General features: G+C 42.0%; 1 protein-coding gene across 1 annotated transcript in view; it reads left to right on the top strand.

Moving 5' to 3' along the window:
* The first annotated feature begins 555 nt into the window (after positions 1-555).
* crocc2 (ciliary rootlet coiled-coil, rootletin family member 2) overlaps positions 556-22,559 on the top strand; it is a 296,277-nt gene continuing 274,273 nt past the window's right edge. The window contains exons 1-3 of the mRNA XM_043702904.1: positions 556-611; positions 10,542-10,692; positions 13,124-13,269. Coding sequence (XP_043558839.1) covers positions 561-611; positions 10,542-10,692; positions 13,124-13,269 — 348 coding nt within the window. The 5' untranslated portion in view covers positions 556-560. The remainder of the gene's footprint in view (positions 612-10,541; positions 10,693-13,123; positions 13,270-22,559) is intronic.

The following is a 22,559-nucleotide window of genomic DNA, read 5'->3' as shown; positions in this document are numbered from 1 at the left end:
TTCCCCAACATTCCCAGCAGCAATACTTCCTTCCCCAACATTCCCAGCAGCAATACTTCCTTCCCCAACATTCCCAGCAGCAATACCCCTGCCCCAACCTTCCCAGTAGCAATACTTCCTTCCCCAAACTTCCCAGCAGGAATACCCCTTCACCAACATTTCCAGCAGCAATACCCCTTTTGCAACCCTCCCAGTAGCAATACTTCCTTCCCCAACCTTTCCAGCAGCACTACCTCCTTCTCCAACATTCCCAGCAGCCCTACTGCCTTCTCCAACATTCCCAGCAGGAATACCGCCTTCTCTAACATTCCCAGCAGCAATACCCCCTTCTGCAATCATCCCAGTTGCAATACCATCCAAATACTCCAGTGATCATATCCCCACTGCAGGATAACACCCCACAAATCCCTCCCCAGCAGCACTACCCCCACCCCCACCTCCAACAAAAGCAACAAAAACCTTCCGTAAATCCCCCATCCTTAACCAGCAGCTCCAAGGAACAACCAACATATCCTGCTCTCTGCATTCATTGATGTGCTGGAGTGGACGCCGGGATCCCCATGAGTTTACCGAGTGAGCGGCCTGAGGAGAAGCTGGAGACTGTTATCCAGGTTAGACGGAACTACTTCTCCTATCTCTTGTACAAAACAGATTGACTTTTTGCAGATAGGGTTGGGCTATTCCCTCCAGCCTGGGAGGAGGCAGGGTAGACAGGTTGCAGAGTGGGAGGCAATCTGTCAGGCCACCTCCTATGTGCCATCTGGAAAGGTAGTGCCTTTCCCAAGAAATTCAGCAAGCTTGCTATGGCCTTGACAAGGAGCAGTTCTGACCAGCAGATCTACGAGAGGAGATTATGCTGCACTGTGAATGCATGTACAATGGGCCATTTTCAAATTCAGAAGGGAATGAAGCAAAGCTGGAACTGGTAGACGAAAGTAGTAAGTGAATGTGGTCAGCAGAGGATTGAGAGAACATAAGAATATAGTCAACAGTCATTCTACAGTGTCCAATTATATATATTTTAACAGATGGAATCAGGTGTGTGAAGTAAATGTGCTGAGGGCACTGATCGACCCAGATATGGCAATTCTTGTAAATCTACTACGAGAAACAGTATTCAAAGGAAAGCTTAGCCTTGCTAGTGATCTTATGTGAGGTTTCAAAGAACTCAGAATTTGAGAGACAGGCTTGTAATATTCCCTTCTCAATATTCCGCTCATTCCTTGGGTCCTGTGCATTTCTGACTGTGGTTAGATGTAACATGGAACAGTATGAGCAGTCGGTCTGGTGGGTTCAGAGACAGTTTTGGGAAAGGTGTGTCTGTGTGTGTGTTATTGTTAGAGGAGCTTTGTGTCTTTCAAAGCTAGATATGCTTGTAATACAAGGTCCAGAATGAAACTGTATGAGCAACTGCCATGTGCAAATCTGCAGGAGCATTGTTATTTGCAACTGCAAGTTGTAGTCTGACCTGTGGAATAAACCTATATGAGGTTTGCCATTGCAATATATACCAATGAGGAGGGGCATGGATTTAGAAGGGTGCTGGTTTCCAATGCTGCTCTCACAGTGACCAAGTAGCCCCAAGCTACAGAATAAGGCCTTGTCCAGCTCACAACAGCAGATGAGATCCTGGGATTCACTACTTGAACTGAGAGATTCACGATACTAGAGTTACTTACATTTGGGCCAAGTTTTAACCCTGGCCCAGTAAAATTTATGCTCAAACCAGACTCTTTTCATTAGCATTCAGTGTGTGAGTTACAATGTGCCAGGTCTGCATAAAACAATGTGCCAAGTGTGTGTGCTTGTGTGTATGTGTTACAATGGACCAAGTGTACAGGTTACATTGAACCAGGTGTGTGGTTACAATACATGATGTCTGTGAATAACAGCTCAGTGTGTTACAAAGTATCAAGTATGTGGATTAAAATATGCTAGGTGCGCAGGTTATAACATGCCAGAAGTGTGGTTGCAATATGTCACTTTTGTGAGTCATAATATGCCAGGTGTGTGTGTTGCAATGTGCCAGGCCACTGTATTACAATGTGTAAAGTGTATAGGTTAAAATGTGCTACCTGTATGGGTTACAATATAGCAGGCTTGTGGTTACAGTGTGTCATATGTGGGTTACATTATGCTTGATGTGTGAATTAAAATGCATTACACCATTCCATGTGTGTGAGTGAAAATGTATCTGCTGCTAAGTGCTATCATTTCCAAGGGTGAATTCATGTCTTATGTATTTGGTTTAACCGTTGTGGTCCTTTTGGCTTAATTGTGTTTCTCCTGTTCACTCCATTTCCCTTCTTCCAATTATATGGATACGATCGATGTGGTGATGTCCTACACCCACTTTGGAATCAGAAGTGTTAGGGACAAAGTGACAGAGAAAGTGAAACCCTTGGTCTTAGACCCAGGAGAGAACCTTCTGAGACAGATCTCCCATTGACCCCCCCGAAAGGAGAGCCAGATTCTGGGGAGAGACAGAGTCTTTAAACAGACTTACAACAGTTTGTGCAGATCTGAAGCCTTCACTCCTGAGAAGTCACAAGTCAGACACAAGAGTCCTCATAAGTGTAGCCAAATTGAGCCAAATACCAATCTTAGGCAGGGTGGTTTGGGCACCAAACAAATCACCTAACTCAGATGAACAGACAACCAAAGTATAGGAAGGATAAAAGCCTGCTCTGCCATTCAATAAGATCATGGCTTTTTGTTCATCACAACCTCACCTTCTGTTACTATCCCCATATCCCATAATTCCTCAAGTAACCAAAGAGCTCATAACCTTTATGTTGAGATCTTTGCCGAGAGCGGATTATACAATGAATGGAAGAGCCTTGGGAAAAGTTGATGGGCAGAGAGATCTGGGAGTGCAGGTCCATTGTACCTTGAAGGTTGCTGCACAGGTGGATAGAGTAGTCAAGAAGGCATATGGTATGCTTGCCTTCATTGGACGGGGTATTGAGTATAAGAGCTGGCAAGTTATGTTAAAATTGTACAAGACATTGGTTCGGCCACATTTAGAAAACTGTGTACAGTTCTGGTCGCCACATTACCAAAAGGATGTGGATGCTTTGGAGAGGGTGCAGAGAAGGTTTACGAGGATGTTGTCTGGTATGGAAGGTGCTACTATGAAGAGAGGTTGAGTAGGTTAGGTTTATTTTCATTAGAAAAAAGGAGATTGATGGGGGGACCTGATTGAGGTTTACAAAGTCATGAAGGGTATAGAATGGCTTATGCCTGAAACGTCGATTCTCCTGTTCCTTGGATGCTGCCTGACCTGCTGCGCTTTTCCAGCAACACATTTTCAGCTCTGATCTCCAGCATCTGCAGTCCTCACTTTCTCCATGAAGGGTATAGACAGGGTGGATAGAGACAAGCTTTTTCCCAGGGTGAAGGATTCAATAATGAGAGGTCACACTTTCAAGGTGACAGGTGGAAAGTTTAAGGGGGATACATGTGGCAAGTACTTCACACAGAGGGTGGTGGGCGTCTGGAACATGTTGCCAGCAGAGGTGGTAGAGGCAGGCATGGTCGATTCATTTAAGATGAATCTGGACAGCTGCATGAGTAAGTGAGGAGCAGAGGGATGCAGATGCTTAGGAATTGGGTGGCAGGTTTAGACAGTAGATTTGGATTGGCTCAGGCTTGGAGGCTGAAGGGCCTGTTCCTGGGCTGAAAACTTTCTTTGTTCTTTGTTCTTTCTTTGAATGTACTCAACAAGTGAGCAATCAGGGATGGGGAATTCTAAAGATTCAAACCCTTTCTGTGACAAGATTACTCCTTTCAACTCTAAACAGCTGACCACTTATTCAAGACTGTGCCTCAGTGTTCTAGATTCTCCAGCTAAGGGAAACATTTGTTCAGCATCTACCCTGTCGGGTCTCTTGAGAGTGTTTTACATTTCAATTAGTAAATGCTTGGTGGTACAGCAAGGACCCTAGCCATCTGCTCATCAGGTAAGCTTGGCACTGAGATAGGCTATGTCAAAGCTATCCTGCATGATAATGGATGCTCTGATCAGATCATTACTCATTGTATATCACAAACCTCATGAAAGAGTACATGTCCACCATGTTTTGCCCTGAGTGTTGTCCACGTCACCTCTGATTAGCCTGGATTGGGAAGGTATCGCAGAAATGTGAACAGGTGAAGCTAGCTGCCTCACGTTTCTCCTGGGTTTAGTGCTGGTGATTTTCTCCCTAACAGGATGTGGCTGTCAAGGCAAAAAGAAGTTCTACCTGCTACATAAATGAGCAATGTGACATATGAGTTTCAGAACCAGTGTGATGCTTGGCATTGAGGCTGTACATCCTAATGACTGTTGGACTATATTAAACAACTTCCTGTTGCATATTCCCAGCTCATAGCAGGCTGCTTTTTCTCAACAAGCCTCAGAAAAGTATATCCACCATTATATGTGATTCGGTTAATGGTTATAATTTATTAAATAATCTGGACTGTGCTAAGACTTACATCAGAAAGTAATTTATGATCATCAGCCTGGTGATGCATTTACACTTGCTAGAAGCTATGTATATAAGTAAAAGGAATCCACACATAAATTGCACCCTTTCCAAAATAATTATGTCATGAAGGCAAGCAAGTTCTACTAATTGCCCATGGCAAATTCCTGACCAATCAGAATCTATCGCCTAAAAAGAGAATGAAGGTTGACAGTTAACTGTTCTTACTACTTCTCCATGCCAACCAATCAGCACTGTATTCTCATTCTGTATAAAATGATGTCTTATTTCTCAAGGCTGTTTCTTGTCCTAGTCTTTCTCAGAGTAAGAGGAGAGCTTCAATTTTTAGTCACTTCTTAGTGGCATTTCAATTGGAACATCTTACAGTCTTCTAAACTACAGGAAATGGCCTAGGAACTTTGTGCTATATGGACAGTTCTCTAGAATGTGCATTGACTGCTTTTGAAGGACTATCGACTCAGTGAAAGACGCTCTTTGGTCTGACCGAAAGCTTTTTGTCTTCTGATGTGAAGAGCTGACCTCTTCCAGATATTGCAGACTGGCATATTCAAAGGTTCAGGACAATGTGTTGAAGGTTGCACTAAAGCTTGGGGCATCTGCTGTGGGGAAAGACCGCTGTCTAAGGTCTTTCTGCTTAAGTAAGATGAGGGTCTGGTTCAGTTAGCAGACCATCTTGCTGCCTCAAAATGAACACAAATAGTTTCCTCACACAAAGGTGAGTAGATCAAACTGCACATATTAATCCAGATGGGATCTCAGTAAAGCCCGATACAACTGTAATAAAATTCCTTCAAACTTACATTAAATCTGGACAAATCAGCCTTAGGTTCTTTCATTGGACATTATTGGAAATTCAACATGGATTTCCTGGGTGAAGGTTGTGTTTAGTGACTGTTTTGATGTGAGGGGTTTGATGAGGGAAGCAAAGGCTCGTAATAGTAATTGCAAGACTCTGTCCACTGGCGCCCCCTTGCTGTTTTGGATGTGGCGCAGGAAAGGTGCAAAACATGGTGTGCTGGCCAAGAAAACCTTTTATGATTTCGATGATTCTGTGACTCTGGATTGCTCCAGCTGTCCCAGGGTGATAGAGGCAGCTTGTTTTTGTCGCATGGTATGCAGAGACCACAGAATGGCTGAGAGGGAGTTACTTACATTCCTCTACTTCCTCAGGAGGCTAAGGAAATTTGGCATGTCTGTAAAGGCTCTTACCAATTTTTATAGATGCACCATAGAAAGCATTCTATTTGGATGCATCATGGCTTGGTATGGCAAGTGCTCTGCCCATAAGAAACTATAGAGAGTGGTGAACTCAGCTCACTCAAGCCAACCTTCCATCCATGGACTCCATCTACACTTCCCACTGCCCCAGGAAGACAGCCAACATCATCAAAGACCCCTCCCACCCCAGTTATAATCTCTTCCAACCTTTTTTGTAAGACAGAAGGTACAAAAGCTTAAATCCACAGACCACCAAACTTATGAATAGCTTCTTCCCCTGTTATTAGACTTATGAATGGACCTCTCAAATTTAAAAATTAATGTTGACCTCACTCTTTGTGCACCTTCTCTGTAGCCATAACATTGTATTCCTCACTCTGTTCTATTATGCTAATGCACTTTGTATGGTATAATCTTCCTGTATTGCCACAAAACAAAGCTTTACACTGTATCGAGGTACATGTGATAATAATAAATCAAAACAAGTAATCAAGTCACGGTCAGAAACTGGAAAGGTTTCATATGCTTCCTTAATCAGAAAGGCAGTTGTAGCTTTGCTCATTCCTCCTGCTCATTTTAGTTTAAACATAGACTACAATGCATTTTTTAGAAATAAAACTAAAGCATTTCAGTGACTGTCCCCTTGCCGGTTTACTGATTGGCTTTGATAACTGAGGGATCAGCCCATCATACTACTTCATCACTCTTACTGTTAGGAGGCTCCCAGACCTGATTTCACTGCATGCAGCAGCAGAATCTGTTTGTTGGTGAGATACTGTGAAGTTGTTGCATGGAATTCTTGGCTCATTTCATAAATCGAAACACAATGCAGAAGCGTCACAATTTACAAAGATAGAAAGTACAAGCTGAGATAGAGCAGTGACACTTTGATTTGTGCACCAAGGCTTTGCAACATGGACCACATCTGATTGATGTATCTGTTCATCAAAAACAAGGAGAGAAAAGACATAAGTATTTATTATTTACTTATGTTCTCTGTGCTATATTACCTCTCCTGCATTTTGTTTTGTATCCTATCTCACAGTTGCTAAACTTACACCAAAACGACACAGCTCCCACATCTTCTGTGGCAAGAGTGGAGCATTTATTTTTTCTGTGTGACAGGTGTGTTACTCTCTACAATGCAAATGTGTTATTCTCCGTGCTGCTAAATGCCCCTCCTACATAACCTCAGATTCTCATTTGCACTGATGGAAAAACAGATTTATTCCTTCAGCTCTTCCTTAATAATTTGTATTAATGTTTTTGAGGGAAGGAAATGCTGTCCTTACCTAATCTAGCCTTTATGTGACTCCAGACACACCCAGTGGTATGACTGATTCTTAGTGATGGGCAATAATTGTTGGTCTAGCCAGCAATGCCCATATCCCATGAATGAATTTAAAAAATATTTTGAACCTCATAAATCTGTAGCTTATCTACTCTCTCGCTTCCAGAAGGCCAAACTGCAGCCCTTTGAAGATTTCATGTCATTTCAACTTGTAGTTATTATTCAGGCATATTATGGCACACCCCCAGGGCAGGTGGGATTTGAACTTAGACCCTCTGGCTTGTAGGTCGAGTGCCACCAGACTGATAGGCAGCAGATGCTGCTATTCATAACAAGCAAAGCTGAAGCAACTAACTTATGCCACTTCAGTGGGTGAATGCACTCGCCTTGTAAATCCGAGATCTTGAATTTGGAGCTCCATAAACACCATTTAATGGCTCCTGAGATGCGGTGGTAATGCTTGACCTGTCACAGAGGAATGTTGTATCTTCCCACCATTTTCATGTACCAAGTACAATATTGTTGAATGATCTGTACAACTGGTTCTTTTGCCATTTTTAAGCCTATTCTTTTATCCTTTCAGTATCCCTGTATCTCTGAGTTATTTGAACATAAGAACACAAGAAATAGGAACAGAGATAAGCCATTTGGCCCCTCAAGCCTGCTCCACCATTTAATAAGATCATGGCTGGCATTTTTGTGGACTCAGCTCCACTTACCTGCCCGCTCACCATAACCCTTAATTCCCTTTTTGTTTTAAATCTATTTTTCTTTGCTTTAAAAATATTCAAAGAGATAACCTCACTGGGCAGGGAATTCCACAGATTCACAAATCTTTGAGTGAAGAAGTTCCTCCTCAACTGAGACCTAAATCTGCTCCCCCTTATTTTGAGGCTGTACCCCCTAGTTCTAATTTCATCCATTTGCTATTATTCTGGGTGAATGTGACCACTAAGGTCCAGCACAATTATTAAAGTAGCTGGTAAATAGAAATGACAGCAGTACAGAATGGAACACCAATACTATTTATTGCCAGTCTGGCTTAATCGTCATTTTCCATTCCTCCGTTTCAAATGTTTATTAGTCCAATTTACTGTCCTCCCCGTAATTCCCTTTGTATTGATCCTCTCTGACAGCCTCCTTCTGTGATATCTTGTGAAAGATATCTATGACATTTTCTCCATCCATGTTACTGGTACCTCACTGGAGAACTATCAGTTTGGTTAAGAGCAAGCTTCCTTTCTGAAATCCACATTGCTGTGACTGGTCAGTTTTTCTTGATCTTGGTATTCATTAATCTCATCTTTAATCAAACATTGCCCGAATTATTTCTGCCTCCACTGCTGAAAATGGGCACCTACTTAACTATACAGAGTTCTCAGTCACACATCCAAGGGAATGGTGTGCATGAAGAAGGGGATAGCCTATTGGTCTTGACCTTGTTTTAGTCTGGGGCTGTCACTGCCAGAGAAATGCAGATTCTGAGATTCTGAGAACTAGTAAAACAGGCCATGATGTCCTCCAGTGACAACAAACCTTCAGACAACAGCTCAGTGAGTCTCAGATAGAGGTGGAATGAAGAGCGTTGAAGAACACTGATGGCTCTGAAGCACAGTTCGGGCAGATGGGTGTTGGGGTGTCAGATCCCTACTTAAAGCTGCAACACATTTTGAAACAATTGGAAGTGTTTGTGTGTGTCTGTGGAGTTCTGTGTGTGTGTGTGTGGTTATGCATTGAGCAGCATATGGGTTTGGTGTTGAGATCGGCAGCAGATTCCCTTTGAAAATGCATTCACTGACCTTGAGTGCTGATGTCATTCCAGTTCAGCTTTCCTGGCACTGCAGCCAAGTCCTTGGACATGTCTGGGGGAATTGACTGTCAGGGTTACCTGGAATTGACAACAGGAGGAGACCATTCAGTTGTCAGAACCTGCTCCATTATTCAGTAAGGTCCTGGCTCATCTGCTCACGGTGTCAACTCCACTTTCTTGTCTGTCCCCAACCATGTTCCCTTGAAGATGCACAACCTGCTGTGTGTGCGTGGCCAGTCTAATATTCCATTGTCACCAATGTTGGCACGGTGATCGTGGCATGGACTTCATGTCTCCGATGCCCATGTAGCCGCTAAGAAAATTACAGGGAATGCTGGTCGCCAATTCCTGATTTCCTTGTCTGTCAAAAACCTGGCTTAAATTCAATGCTTTGTAGGGAAGAGCTTTCTGTATTGTGTGACTTCCTCAGGATGGGTCTTAAAGGCTACCTGGTTTGCTGTGTAATCATTGTGTATGATGAAATGCCCTTGAAGTGAGCTTTGTCACATGTTGTGGTGGGAGCGGGGGGCACTTAATTAGGCAGCAGGGTGTCAGGTAGGAGGTCTCTGCCCTTACCCTGATTAGCCCCATTGTGGAGCACCTTGTGAATGGTCCTCAACTCCCTGCCAATAATTGAAGCCATTCAGTGGGCAGTGAATGCTCAGTTAAGGGCTTTATCCCACCATCTGGTATTCACTCAGTAGGAGAAACATCAGGAAGAGTTAGAAGGGGTGGGGTGGTGGGTTTGATATCCAACCCTCATTGCCAACACCCCATCCCAGGACCCTCACAAACAGCAGCATTTTATACAAACTTGCACTTCCACCCAGCGAGCTTTGTAATCCACCTAAAGTGATGTTTCTTTCACTGCCATAAACAAAATCTAGATATCAGGGTATTGGGATCTGGATACTTGTACTCACACCATGATGGCACTCTTTTCTGTATGTCCCATTACTCTGGGTGGCACGGTAACTCAGTGGTTAGTACTGCTGTCTCACAACACCAGGAACCTGGGTTTCATTCTAGCCTCAGAGACTGTGGACTTCTCACATCCTCACAGTGTCTGTGTGAGTTGCCTCCCGCAGTTCAGTTTAGGTGGATTGGCCATGCATAAAGTGTCCAGAGATGTGCAGGCTAGGTGGATTAGCCATGGGAAATGAAGGGTTACAAGTAGAGGGGAGTGAGGGTGGGATCTGGGTGGGATGCTCTTCGAAGGGTCGGTGTGGACTTGATGGGCTGAATGGCTTACTTCCATACTGCAGGGATTCTATGATTCTAATCATTTGTCCATGTAAATGCCCCAAATTAGATGGAAGTATTTTCGACAAGACACCTGCCCAGTTTCTTGGTTTTTAACTCACATCTATGTCCAATTCCTGGCTCTATAATAACCAGTACTTTAAATATCCGTCGAATGGTAGACTTTCTAGAATCCAACAGTTTTGTTTCTCAACAATATGCATGTGCATTTACACATGATATTTTTTCTGTCCACGATTCCAATGTTATCTCATTTTCTCTTGCCTTCTGTTATTTTACTGATGAGAGACCTTTTGGCAAACAGCGCAAAACTTTTACAAAGTAGTGTCAAATGCTGCTAAATCAGGATTAAGTTCTCCAGATGTAGTTAATTTTGGTGTCTGGAGAAACCACTGTAGCGGCACATTCTGAAGTTATGGATCTGAGTAAGTGGCTCTGTCTCAGGTCATTGTTCTTCCCGATGTTTCAGAAACTAGAAGACACTGTACTGAACCCAGAGCTGAGTGGAGAGGACAAAAGTCTGACAGTTCGTGGAGAGGGCGAGGGCACGACACTAACTACGGTCCCTGCTCGAATCCGAGAGATAGTTACCAAGAATCTTACTGAGGAAAGAATGGAAGGTTAGTGAATTGTTCGAGCTGAAAAACACAGTTTAATTGAGTGAAAGAATTGGTATATATTTTACACTTTGTAGCAAAGCAGAGATGACACTGTGTGTATAACAGGTTTTAATCAGGTTTTAATCTACCTCATGCTTCAGTTCTGAATTTCATCTTTTTTCTGCATTTTGTTTACCTTTCCCCTTAATTAATTAATCGAGCACAGTGATATCAATAGTTAACGGACTCACATATTCAAACACAAAATAATTGAACCCTGAATTTTTTTTTGTCTTGTAAAACTGAACATGTTATTTTAAACAAAGCCATTCTGAACAACAAATGTGTACATCGCGTCATTTTTTTGTTTCTCAGTTTGTTTGAAGTACAGAAATAATTGTTGAGCTCTGAACATTTCTGGTGGTTATGTTGAAGTTTATGAATTTGAGTTAGTAATTCTCTATGATCCATTCTCTACACAAATCAACATCAGAGTTGTTCATTGGCAAAGCAAATGCATCCACATAATCGCTGTTCTTGAAATGACCTGGTCTGCTCATGATCAAGTATCTCATGTCCCATTTTGTCAATCGATCAGTGTCGGTGTTCAGCAACCATTTAATCTGCTTTGGTCCAGGTAAAGGTAAAGCAAGTTTGTGGTTATGGTTTGATTCTTTGGTAAAATCTTCAGGAATGCCTTGGGTGCTGAACTTAGTCCACAGGGAATTGTGTGGTACTGAAACACATCTTCAAGGAAATCTGTCAGATATTGATTTTGCACTATTAAGACTTTCAACAGATGGCCCTGTTGAATATTGAGCAGTTAGAACATTGTGGAGTCATGAGTTGGCACTGATAGTTTTTGGATTGTAGAAAGTGATACTTATCTGGGATTATGTCTTTCGGCATGGTTGCTCAGTGGTTAGCACTGCTGTCCCAAAGCAATAGGAACTTGGGTTCAATTCAGTGCTCTGCGACTGTGCGGAGTTTGCATGTTCTCCCATTGTCTGTGTGGGTTTCTTCTGGTGCTCTGGCTTGCTTCCACAGTCCATTAGTGTGCAGGTTAGGTGGATTGGCCAAGAGAAATTCAGGGTTACTGGGGTCTGGGTGGGATGTTCATTGAAGGTATGATGTGGAATCGATGGGCTGAATGGCCTGCTTCCACACTGTGGGGTTTTATGATAGTTTTGTTGACCACCTTAAAAGTCAGTGCATTATCTCACTTCATCATTTGTTTTCATGGATTTATGAGGTTTGATACCCGTAGCAGTGTGTTGATTTGCTCAGTGATACTGAGGCAACATCCGAGGTACAGGAGAGTTGATGTTTCAAGCATGAGCTTTTCATCAGGAATCGCATTTTTCGACTCTGATCTCCAGCATCTGCAGTCCTTGCTCAGTGAGATGTCTGCTTCAAGTTGTTTCCGTTTCTGTGACACTTTGACAAGGATTTTAAATGGCAAATGCTTCTCAAATTTTGCAGAAGTGGTGCAAATGGTGTGTTACCGTGTGCTGGTACAGCTGTGTAACAATCATTTTGCTTGATTCCTTGTGTAGGAAAACCTGCATATGCCCAGAGGGGCTTATGCTTGCATTTTGTAACTCTGTAAGTTATTAGATGAGAGTGTGGTGCTGGAAAAGCACAGCAGGTCAGGCAGCATCCAAGGAACAGGAGAGTCTTCCTGATGAAGGCCTTATGCCCGAAACTTCACTTCTCCTGCTCCTCAGATGCTGCCTGACCTGCTGTGCTTTTTCAGCACCACACTCTCGACTCTGATCTCCAGCATCTGCAGTCCTCGTTTTCTCCAAGTTATTAGATGAGATTATAATGGTTGACTCTCCTCTCCTTCATCAGCTGGATCTCTGGATTATAACCAGATTTAATAGTCTCTGCACTGGTGAGCATGCAGGGGATGCCTATAAAATCCTCTGTGATCTTTTCTGCAAGTTTGCTGGGGGCAGGCAAAGCCCCCTAATGCCAGCTTCCTGTCTGCTGTTGTGTGAGGGAAGGATATTCAGGAATTAATTTTGCAGTGATTTGATGGAATTGTGGGTTTGATTTGGCTCTTTCAGAGTTCAGTTAAGATGCTGGGTGTTTGCACTGGACCATAATCCTTAACAGTCCTGAGGTTGTAACCACAGTAAATGGACTGGCTGATTCAAGAAGATGGTTCATTACCATCTTCTCAAGGACATTAACTACGGGCCTGTGACCAATACTCACATCCAACAGACAAGTGAAAAAGCACAGGCCATACTGGGGAGGAACAGCACTTTTTACTTCCCTAAAGGACTTTAATTAATTTGTCTTAAACTGAGTTCCAATTCATAACTGGCCAAGGTGGGATTTGATACAAGATCAGTGACTTAAATCTATCATATGTGTTCACAAGTTAGAGTCTGGTAAAAGGCACAAATCCATGTTCTTTGTTTTTGTTTTTGCCTGAATGCAGGCCCACAGGATAGGAGTTCCATGACCAGTCTTCGGGAAGAGAATTCAATGCTGCAGGAAGAACTGTCCCGAATGGAAGACCTGTTGGCACAGAGTCATGCTGAACGTGATGAACTAGCTATCAAATTCCGTGCTGTCAGTGAACGGGTAAGGATAAATACATTCCTCAGATGTAGCCCATGCATTTGAATTATACATGTTACATCTATCATATGTCTAAATGATTCATTTGGAGCCTGTGTACTGCCATGGAGAATTATAGTATATGATTGGGTTAGCTGCAAACAGTTTGGATGGCTTATTAATTATTTGAAATGCTGCATCCAATGTGGTGGCTGGTCACCACATTACAGTAAGGGTGTGGAGGCTTTGTAGAGAGTACTGCCTGGATTAGAGGGTATGAGCTATAAGGAGAAGCGAGAAAATCTTGGATTGCTTTCTCTGAAGCAGCGCAGGCTGAGGGCAAACTTGATGGAAGTCTATAAAATTATGAGATGCATAGATAGTATTGACAGTCTGAACCTTTCTCCCAGAACTGAAATGTCTAATGGTAGGGATATGCATTTAAGGTGAGAAGGAGAAAGTTCAAGGGAAATGTGAGGGCAAGATTTTTACATAGGGAGTGATAGGAGTCTGGAATGTACTGTCCGGGGTGGTAGTGGAGGTAGATACAATAGGGAGTGTTTAAGGGACTCTTAGATAGGTCCATGAATATGCAAGGAATGGAAGAATACAGACCAAGGGCAGGCAGAAGGGAATAGTTGAATTTGGTGTCAAGTTTGGCACAATATCATGGTCTGAAGGGCCCATTCCTGTGCTGTACTATTCTATATTTTATGTTCTATAATCTTGTGGTAGGTGCTTTCTCTGTTGTAGTGGGTACAATATCTGCTCTTGTAAGTGCTTTGCCCACTGTAGTGGAAACGTGAATACAGCACAGAAGGAGACCTTCCAAACTGTTGTGTCTGTGTTGCTGTTTGCAAGGGCAAAATCAACTAATCCCATTCTGCTACAATTTCCCTGGGGCTCCCCAAATCTTTGCTCTTCAGTTGCTTATCCAATTCTCTTTGAATCTGCCTCAAAATGGCAGTGCATTACCACCATTCATTGTAAAGCAAGGGTTTTCTTCCTGTCACCATTGCTTCTTTTACCAATTTCCTTAAATTGCTGTCCTATGATTGATAGCCAAAGATGATGGCTCCATAACATAGCCAAGTTGACTATCTACCAATAAATCCTCCCAATGTGCCAAAGACTGGTGGTAAGACAAGGAGAGATTCCAGGTCAGCCATGTGATGGGAAGAAAGTTGGAGCCTCCACCAGGGACAGTTTCCATAAGACCATAAGACATAGGAGTGGAAGTAAGGCCATTTGGCCCATCAAGTCCACTCCGCCATTTAATCATGGCTGATGGCCATTTCAAATCCACTTAGCAGCATTTCGTTTTTTGTTTTTTGAAGATTCTTCAGAGCTACATTTTGGCTTTCAGGGCTACGTTTTGATTTTAGGAACATCTTTCTCAGTCTCACTAAATCCTTCGTTAGGTGATCCAGTTACAATTTCTTCAGTATATGAGTTGACACATGGGGAATTTGAACTTTTGCAAAAGAAGATTTCACCAATATCCTAGGTAATTATGACTGCTTCATTAAACTTAAGCTAGAACCCAGAAGGAAAACATTAGATTTCTAGACATCACAGTGTTTAACTTGGCTCAAGGTAATAAGAAGCATAAGTTAACAACAAATACTTAGTTTAAGAAAATGTAACTGAAGCATATTTCTAAACAGAGAAAAGCCATCGCCCTAAACTCCTTCTGTAGACTGGTCACTGCCAAATGGTTGGATACTTGTCTCTTACATTTATCAATATTGAGGACACTTGGGTCAACCCTTTTCTGACCCGGTGCCGCCATGTCTTGTGGGTTGTGTGTTTGGTGGGACAGAACATCCCTAGCGATGTTTGGAAGATAGACCGTCCAACACCACCTTTGTTAATGTCTATCCTAAGATAGATTGATGTTGAAGAAATTAATTGGACTGAAGGCTGATAAATCTCCAGGGCCTGATAGTCTACATCCCTGAGCAATTAAGGAATTGGCCCTAGATGTAGTAAATGCATTGGTGGTCCAGATTCTTTAGACTCTAGAACAGTTCCTAGACTTGGAGGGTTTCTAATGTAACCCCATAATTTAAAAATGGAGATAGAGAGAAAACAGGGAGGCAGAAAGCAGAGCACTTAGAAAACTGGTAGAATGAGACACAGTCAGCATAGATTTACAAAAGGGAAATCATGCTTAACAAATCTACTGGAATTCTTGAGGATGTATTTAGTAGTGTTGATCATGCAGGCCAGTAAATGTGATTTATTTGGACTTTCAGAAGGCTTTTAACAAATTCTCATAAGAGATTAATGTTTGAAATTAAAGCTCTTGCAATTACAGGTAATGTATTGAGATGGACAGAAATAGTGAGAAGACAGGAAATAGCAGAGATAGATGGATCTTTTTCTGAATGGCCGGCAGTGACTAGTGGGGTACTACAGAGTCTTATAGAAACCAATAAAATTCTAACAGCACTTGACAGATTAGATGCAGGAAGGAGTAGTCCAGAACTAGTGATCATAATTTAAGGATAAAGGATAAACCTTTTAGGACTGAGATGAGACATTTCTTCACCCAGGGGGTGCTGAGCCTATGGAATTCACTACCACAGAAAATGGCTGAGGCCAAAACATTGTTTTCAAGAAAGAGGTAGATACATCTCTTGTGGCTAAAGGGATGAAAAGATAAGGGGGTGGGGTGGGGTGGGGGCAAGGACAGGATAATGGTATTGAGCTCAAAGATCAGCCATGATCATGTTTAATAGCAGATCAGGTTCAAGAGGCTGAATGACTTACTTCTGCTTCTATCTTCTATGTTTCTATGGAATCATATTTTATGGACAGTGCCAGGCTTTTTATTTTTTAACTAGATTGTAAGTCAGCTTTCCTGATTTGGTATAAGCCCTAAAATGTTAATAAGGAAGACTTTGTGGATTTAACAAAAGTGTTTTTGGTGCTATGATTGATACTGGTCCATTCAATTTCATTCCTTTCATCAAACTTTATTGCACTTAGGTGCAGCTAAGTGACTTGCTAGGATATTTCGGAGGACACTTAAGAGTCAAACAGATTGCTGCAGATCATATGCAGGTCATACTAGGTGAGAATAGCAAACTTTCCTCCCCTAAAGAACATTAGTGACCATAAGTTGTTGTATTGCCTGTAGTGAGTGCTGTATCCGTTAGAGTGGGTTCTATACGTGCAGTAGTGGGTACTGTCTCGATGTTGTGGATTCATTTGTGCTGCATTGAGTGCTATATCCATTGCGCTGTGCTCTGTACTTACTGGGTTACACTTATATTTAATGGATACAGTGGAGAAAGTGAGGACTGCAGATGCTGGTGGTCAGAGTTGAGAGTGTGGTGCTGGAAAAGCACAGCAGGTCAGGCAGTATCTGAGGAACAGGAGAATCGACATTTCGGGCATAAGCCCTTCATTAGGAATGGATATAGTGCCTGTAATTGTTGCTGTTTTTCATGTTGCATTGGGTGTTATGTCTGCAGTTGTGGATGTTATACGACAGTAGTATGTAGCAGGTAGGTGATAGTTGGTCCTGTTACCTGCTGAAGTTACTGCTGTAGTTTATCTTGTGACTGTCATTCTGGTTACAATACCCACCTATAGTAAGTGTTACACTTTTTGTGGTAGATTTGGGTCTCTTCTATGAGCACTTTAAGTCATTTCATTACTTTAAAGGCATTAAATTAAGATAGGTTGTTGTATTTTGAATGCAATGCAATTCAATTTGATGTTCTTGAATCATCAGCAGGGGGCAGCATTCTTTCAGCCTGTGGTATGATAATCTTAATCCCCAGTGTAGCTGTGTTAGGTTTAACTTGATGCTTTAACCCAAAAACATATGCACTAACTATGAGGCTAACCTTTCTAAAAGTTGGTTCACTCTGTAGTCTTTTATTTAATCACACTGAACATGGCAACTGAGACAGCGAAATGTTGTGAATTATAGTAATGAGACTGTTGCATTTCTACAGCAGTTTTAGCATTAATACAATCCCACAGTGCTTCCTACACTGAAAATTGCTGTTGAATCACAAATGGAAATATAAAGTCAGGTAAACAAAAGCTAGATCAGGGATGTGTCCTTGGAGTGAGGTAGCAACTCAGAACAAGTGGTAAGAATAAACTCCTCGGATGAACTTAGAATTGAAGTCCTTTAGCATTGGTTCTGGCTGATCAGTAAACTCTGCCACTCTTACTGCCTGCCCAATCACAAGGATTTATGCCATTATACATCATCACCTTGTCTGGCTACATCTTCCACAGCCATTATGTACTGAGCTGGAACTTGAAGTTGGAGCTCTGGCCCAGAGTCAGGGATGTTACCAGTGCAACTCATGAAAAATACATAAATAAAATAGTTTGAAGTTGAAAGAAAGATGAGGTGTTGGCAGATGGAATACAATGTGGGAAAGTGTGAGGTTGTGCACTCTGTTGGGAAGGATAGAGGCATAGACTATTTATAAACTGGGAAAAGCTTCAGAAATCTGAAGCACAAAGGGACTTGGGAATCCTAGTTCAGTATTCTCTTAAGGTTAACATGCAGGTTCAGCTAGCAGTTAGGAAGGCAAATGCAATGCTAGCGTTCATTGCAAGAGGGCGAGAATGAAAGTGCAGGGATGTACTGCTCAGGTTGAACAATGCTGCAGTCAAGTCACATTTGGAATATTGAGCAGTTTTCGTCCTGTATACAGTATAAGGACAGATGTGCTGGCCTTGGATGGGGTCCAGAGGAGCTTTACAACAATAATTCCAGAAATGAAGGGCATGCCATATGAGGAGCAGTTGAGGACTTTGGGTCTGTAATTGATGGAGTTCAGAAGGATGAGGGGGGATTTGATTGAAATTCTCAGAATATTGAGAGTCCTTGATAGAGTGGATGTGAAGAAGATGTGCCCACTGGTAAGAAAGGCTAGGACCTGAAGGCACAACCTCATGGTGAAGGGGATGATCCTCTAAAACTGAGATGAGGGGGAATTTCTTCAGCCAGGGGGTGGTGAATCTGTAGAACTCATTGCTGCAAAAGGCTGTGGAGGCTAAGTCATTGAGTGTCTTTAGGACAGAGATAGAAGGTAGTAATGGGATCAAGAGCTAGGAGAGGAAGGCTGAAGAATGGGGTTGAGAAACATATCAGCCTCAGCCATGATTGAATGGTGGAGCAGACCCGGTGGGCCAAATGGTATAATTTTGCTCCTATATCTTATGGTTCAGGCCAGTCACGCCGGAGATTTAAATTTAGCGGACTGTAGATTCCGCAACCTGGGGATATGTGGCAGTCACAAAGCAAAGGAAGATGGCTCGTGGGTAACAGTGCACAGGAGGCCACAGTGAATGGAATGGCTTAATTGAGGGAAGGCTAGACAGCTGGTAGAGACTGAATGAGATAAGTGCCTTGGTGGGATTGAAAGTTGGCTGACTGGATTTTGAATTCAGGACACTAAGGGATACAAAGATAATTAAGTTAATGAACACAGGGGTAATATGTGAATAAAACTTAGTGCTGGATAGCTTCCCCACAGCAGAGTTTTGAACCAGTTAGAGTGTTTGAATTATGTAATGATTCACAGGATGATGGTGTCACTGCCAGTTACTAGATCTCTCTAACAGTCATGAAGGTCATGATGTGGAAGAGCCTGTGTTGGACTGGGGTGGACAAAGTTAAAAATCATACAACATCAGGTTATAGTCCAACAGGTTTATTTGGAAGCACTAGCTTTCGGAGGGCCGCTCCTTCATCCTTGTGGAGTATATGTCATGAAGGTGGAAGATCACCACCGACTTACAGACATATTGAACTTTCAATCGCAATATGTATATTTTTTTGAAAAAATGACATACAGCCAAAGCTGATTGTGGATGTAAATCCAGTGAATAATTGGAGAGAGAGACCCTGGAATATCCCAACTGATGAGGTGTCAAGGAAGCTTCAAGGGATAACATAAAAGGGAGAACTGAAATGTAATCTTGGAATTATCTCAGATTGTGAACATGATGGGAGAAAAGACAGTAGTCTGGGCAAGCAACCTATTTTGTGACTTACCCTTTCAAGAGAATATAAGAACAGGAATTAAAAACAAGTTCAACCTTGTTCTATGTGTGCTAGAGAGCTGAGATGCTAAGTGTACCATTGTATTTGTGTATACTAGCCTGTCTTTGATCTTTAGGGTGCACTAAAGCTCATAATTGAAGAACCACTCAGAAATCACCCCTGCATTGCAGGTAATAATCTATCTAGCTCTGAGTGCAAGAAGTCAGCTAGCCCACAAACCAGTCAGAAGGGAACAGGATAGGATAATTTAAATCATCCTGCAAAACCAGGAATCTCAATAGACTGCTCAATTATTAACATTCCACTATCATCTCTTCGTAGACAACCCAGAGAAGGAACCATTTATTTTCTATTTTTTTATTTTGTTTTGGACTCGCTTCTCATTTCTAATTGGTGTGTTGTATTATTATTTTTTCTCACATTCTGAAGAAAGCCTGGCTTAATTGGCTACTTTTGAAATGTAAACCTCATTTGGTCTGGGAGATTACTATCCACAACGGAGGGAATCCTTTATTAATTAATCTTATTGTGATCAACCGAGGGGGTGGGTGAGTAACGAAGGGGAGCCAGTTCATTCCTTCTTATCCAGTAGCTGGATAAATTGTGGTGTCCTGTATGCAATAGTAATAACTTGGGAAACCTTATCTGGAATCTGGTCTTAAAACAATGGTTCTTGTGAAGGTGATGATGGACTGTCTTCATGAACAACTGCAGCCTGTGTGGTGAAGGTGGCTGCGCAGGCTGTTCAAGATAGTATCAGGATTTTAATTCAATGATGATTGAAGGCTGCTGACACATTTTCAAGTTGGGATGGTGGGATTAATGGGACACCTGTAGGTGGTGGTGTTCTATTTGTCTGTTCCTATGTTAAGTGATTGTGGTGAACACTTCTGTTTTTAGATTAGTCGGAGGGATACAGTGGTCCCAAAGACTTTTTAAAAATTCTTTCATGCAATGTGGATATCACTAGCAAATCCAGCATTTATTGCCAATCTCGCATTGGCTTTGAACTGACTGACTTGTTTCATTAATTGTCTCACTATCATTCCCTTGACATTTTGCCATGTTATGTATCCTTCTTGCTTTCCATTCTGTCACATACCTTCTCTCCATGCCCAACTCCCTTTCACTCAAAACCTATTATATACTCTAACTTGTCTTGCTTTTAATAAAAGATTAAAGACTGGAGTGTTAACTCTATTTCTGTCTCTGCTGATGCTGTGAGACCTACTGAGTATTTTCAACATGTTCTGCTTTTATTTGGTTTAGTCTTTATCTGACTGACAGTTCACTGTAACTACGGATCCCAAATTTTCAGATCAATGAAGTGTTAGTAACTCTATGCCAGGTTATAAGTAGGAACTGTTACATGCAAGAGAGTGGTTAATTGGTCAATCATGTAGTGTGTGTGATTTGAAACTTGGGAAAAGGTTAGAAAGTCATGAGTTGAACTTCTGCCCCAGAGACTTGAATAAATGATCTAGACTGATGCTCCAGTACGTTGCTGAGGGAGCACATCACTGAGGAATGTATTAGCAGGTGTGAGCCATTTAGCTCCTTAAGCTCTGCAATCCAGCAAGATCATGATTAATGTACAAATTAACCTTGCAACCTTGTTGAGATGTTGTTTTTCAGATGCTATACAATGCAGAGACCCCAGTCAGGGGAGAATATAAAGTTCCGATTCTGTTAATGTGGTGAACATCCATCTGGCACAGGAAGAGTCAATCTTCCACATTTGTTTATTCACGTTATCCAGCAGAGCATAAGTACGGGGTTGTATTTCCCAACCAACCAGATGTTATGACATACTTCTAGAGTAGGTGGGATTAGTACCCAGTCCTCCTGGCTCAACAACACCACCACTGCACTACAAGAACCCTATCCATAAGTGCAGAGTAATTTTTTTTAAAAATTGAGCTATTCTTCCTAATCAACCCATTTGGAGATGTTAGGTCTTGAACCCACACTTCCTAGTGTAGGGGTAGCCACACTACCACTGAGCCACAAGAGGGCATAAGTGCACAGTACCTTCCACAGACCAACATTTCCCAGGTAGAAACTCATTTTTGTGTATGTGCTAAATCTTTCCAATGGGCCAGTCCAGAGATGTTAGAGACACCTTTGAAGCAGGTGGTTCTGTACCAAAAACAAATATGGCTGGAAAGACTCAGGGGGCCTGGCAACATCTGTGGAGAGAAGTCAGAGTTAACAGAATGAGACAGGGATACCACCACTGTACCATCAGAATCCTCTTCCATGTGTGCCCTGAACATATTACAGTGGCTCAGTGGTTAGCACTGCTGCCTTACAGCTCCAGGGACCCAGGTTAGATTCCAACTTCGGGTTGGACTGTGTGGCATTTGCCTATTCTTCCCCCTGTCTGTGTGGGTTTCCTCCCACAATCCAAAGATATGCATGTTAGATTAATTGGCCCTGCTTAAATTGCCCATAGTGTTCAGGGATGTGTAGTTTAGGTGTGTTAGTCAGGGCGAAATGTAGGGGAATGGGTCTGGATGGGTTACTCTTCAGAGGGACAGCGTAGACTTGTTGGGCCAAATGGCCTGTTTCCACACTGTAAACAGGCCCTTACCTGCACACGGTAAATTTTACAATGTAGGGATTCTATTTCTGGTAACTGCTGCTCTTAATCACAACTAATGTATGCACATCAAGTGACACACAATTTGCAACATTAGAATATTATATTATTTGTAAAGAGATTTGGGCCTCCTGGCTTACATACTCAGCTTTTAAAAGAGCTGGCTGCAGAGATATTGAGTATGTAATTGTCATCTTCTAACATTCAGTGGTTTGAAAGGTAATAAACCTAACACTGCCACTTGAAAAAGGTGGGTGGGATAAAACTGGGAACGACAAGCTAGTTAATCTGACATCGGCAAAATGCTATAATCTATTTTTAAGAAAGCAATAACAGGAAACTAGAAAATCATAGTGTGGTTCAGCATTGTCAGTATGCTTTATAAGAGGAAAGTTTTGTTTGACCAATGCATTAATGTTTTTTTTTGTGGATGCAACTAGCCAGGCAAAGATAAAAGAAAACCTCTGTTATTGATTCTTACCCAAACTCTGCCTTTGTAAATATTAATTCAAAAGTAGTTAATTGACTGACTGTGGAGAAGTTTGCAATATACTGAAGCCTTTAAGAGCACCAAATTAATATGAGTACTAACTTAAACCCTTAAAAATCTTGGAACATCTCAGGAAATTGCTTGATAAGAAACAATGCATGCATTTAAAAATAGTT

This window comes from Chiloscyllium plagiosum, chromosome 13 (genome assembly GCF_004010195.1).
Source record: "Chiloscyllium plagiosum isolate BGI_BamShark_2017 chromosome 13, ASM401019v2, whole genome shotgun sequence".
Classification (NCBI taxonomy): Eukaryota; Metazoa; Chordata; class Chondrichthyes; order Orectolobiformes; family Hemiscylliidae; genus Chiloscyllium; species Chiloscyllium plagiosum.
Note: the sequence above shows the minus strand (reverse complement) of the source record. Positions and strands in the feature narration are given on the sequence as shown.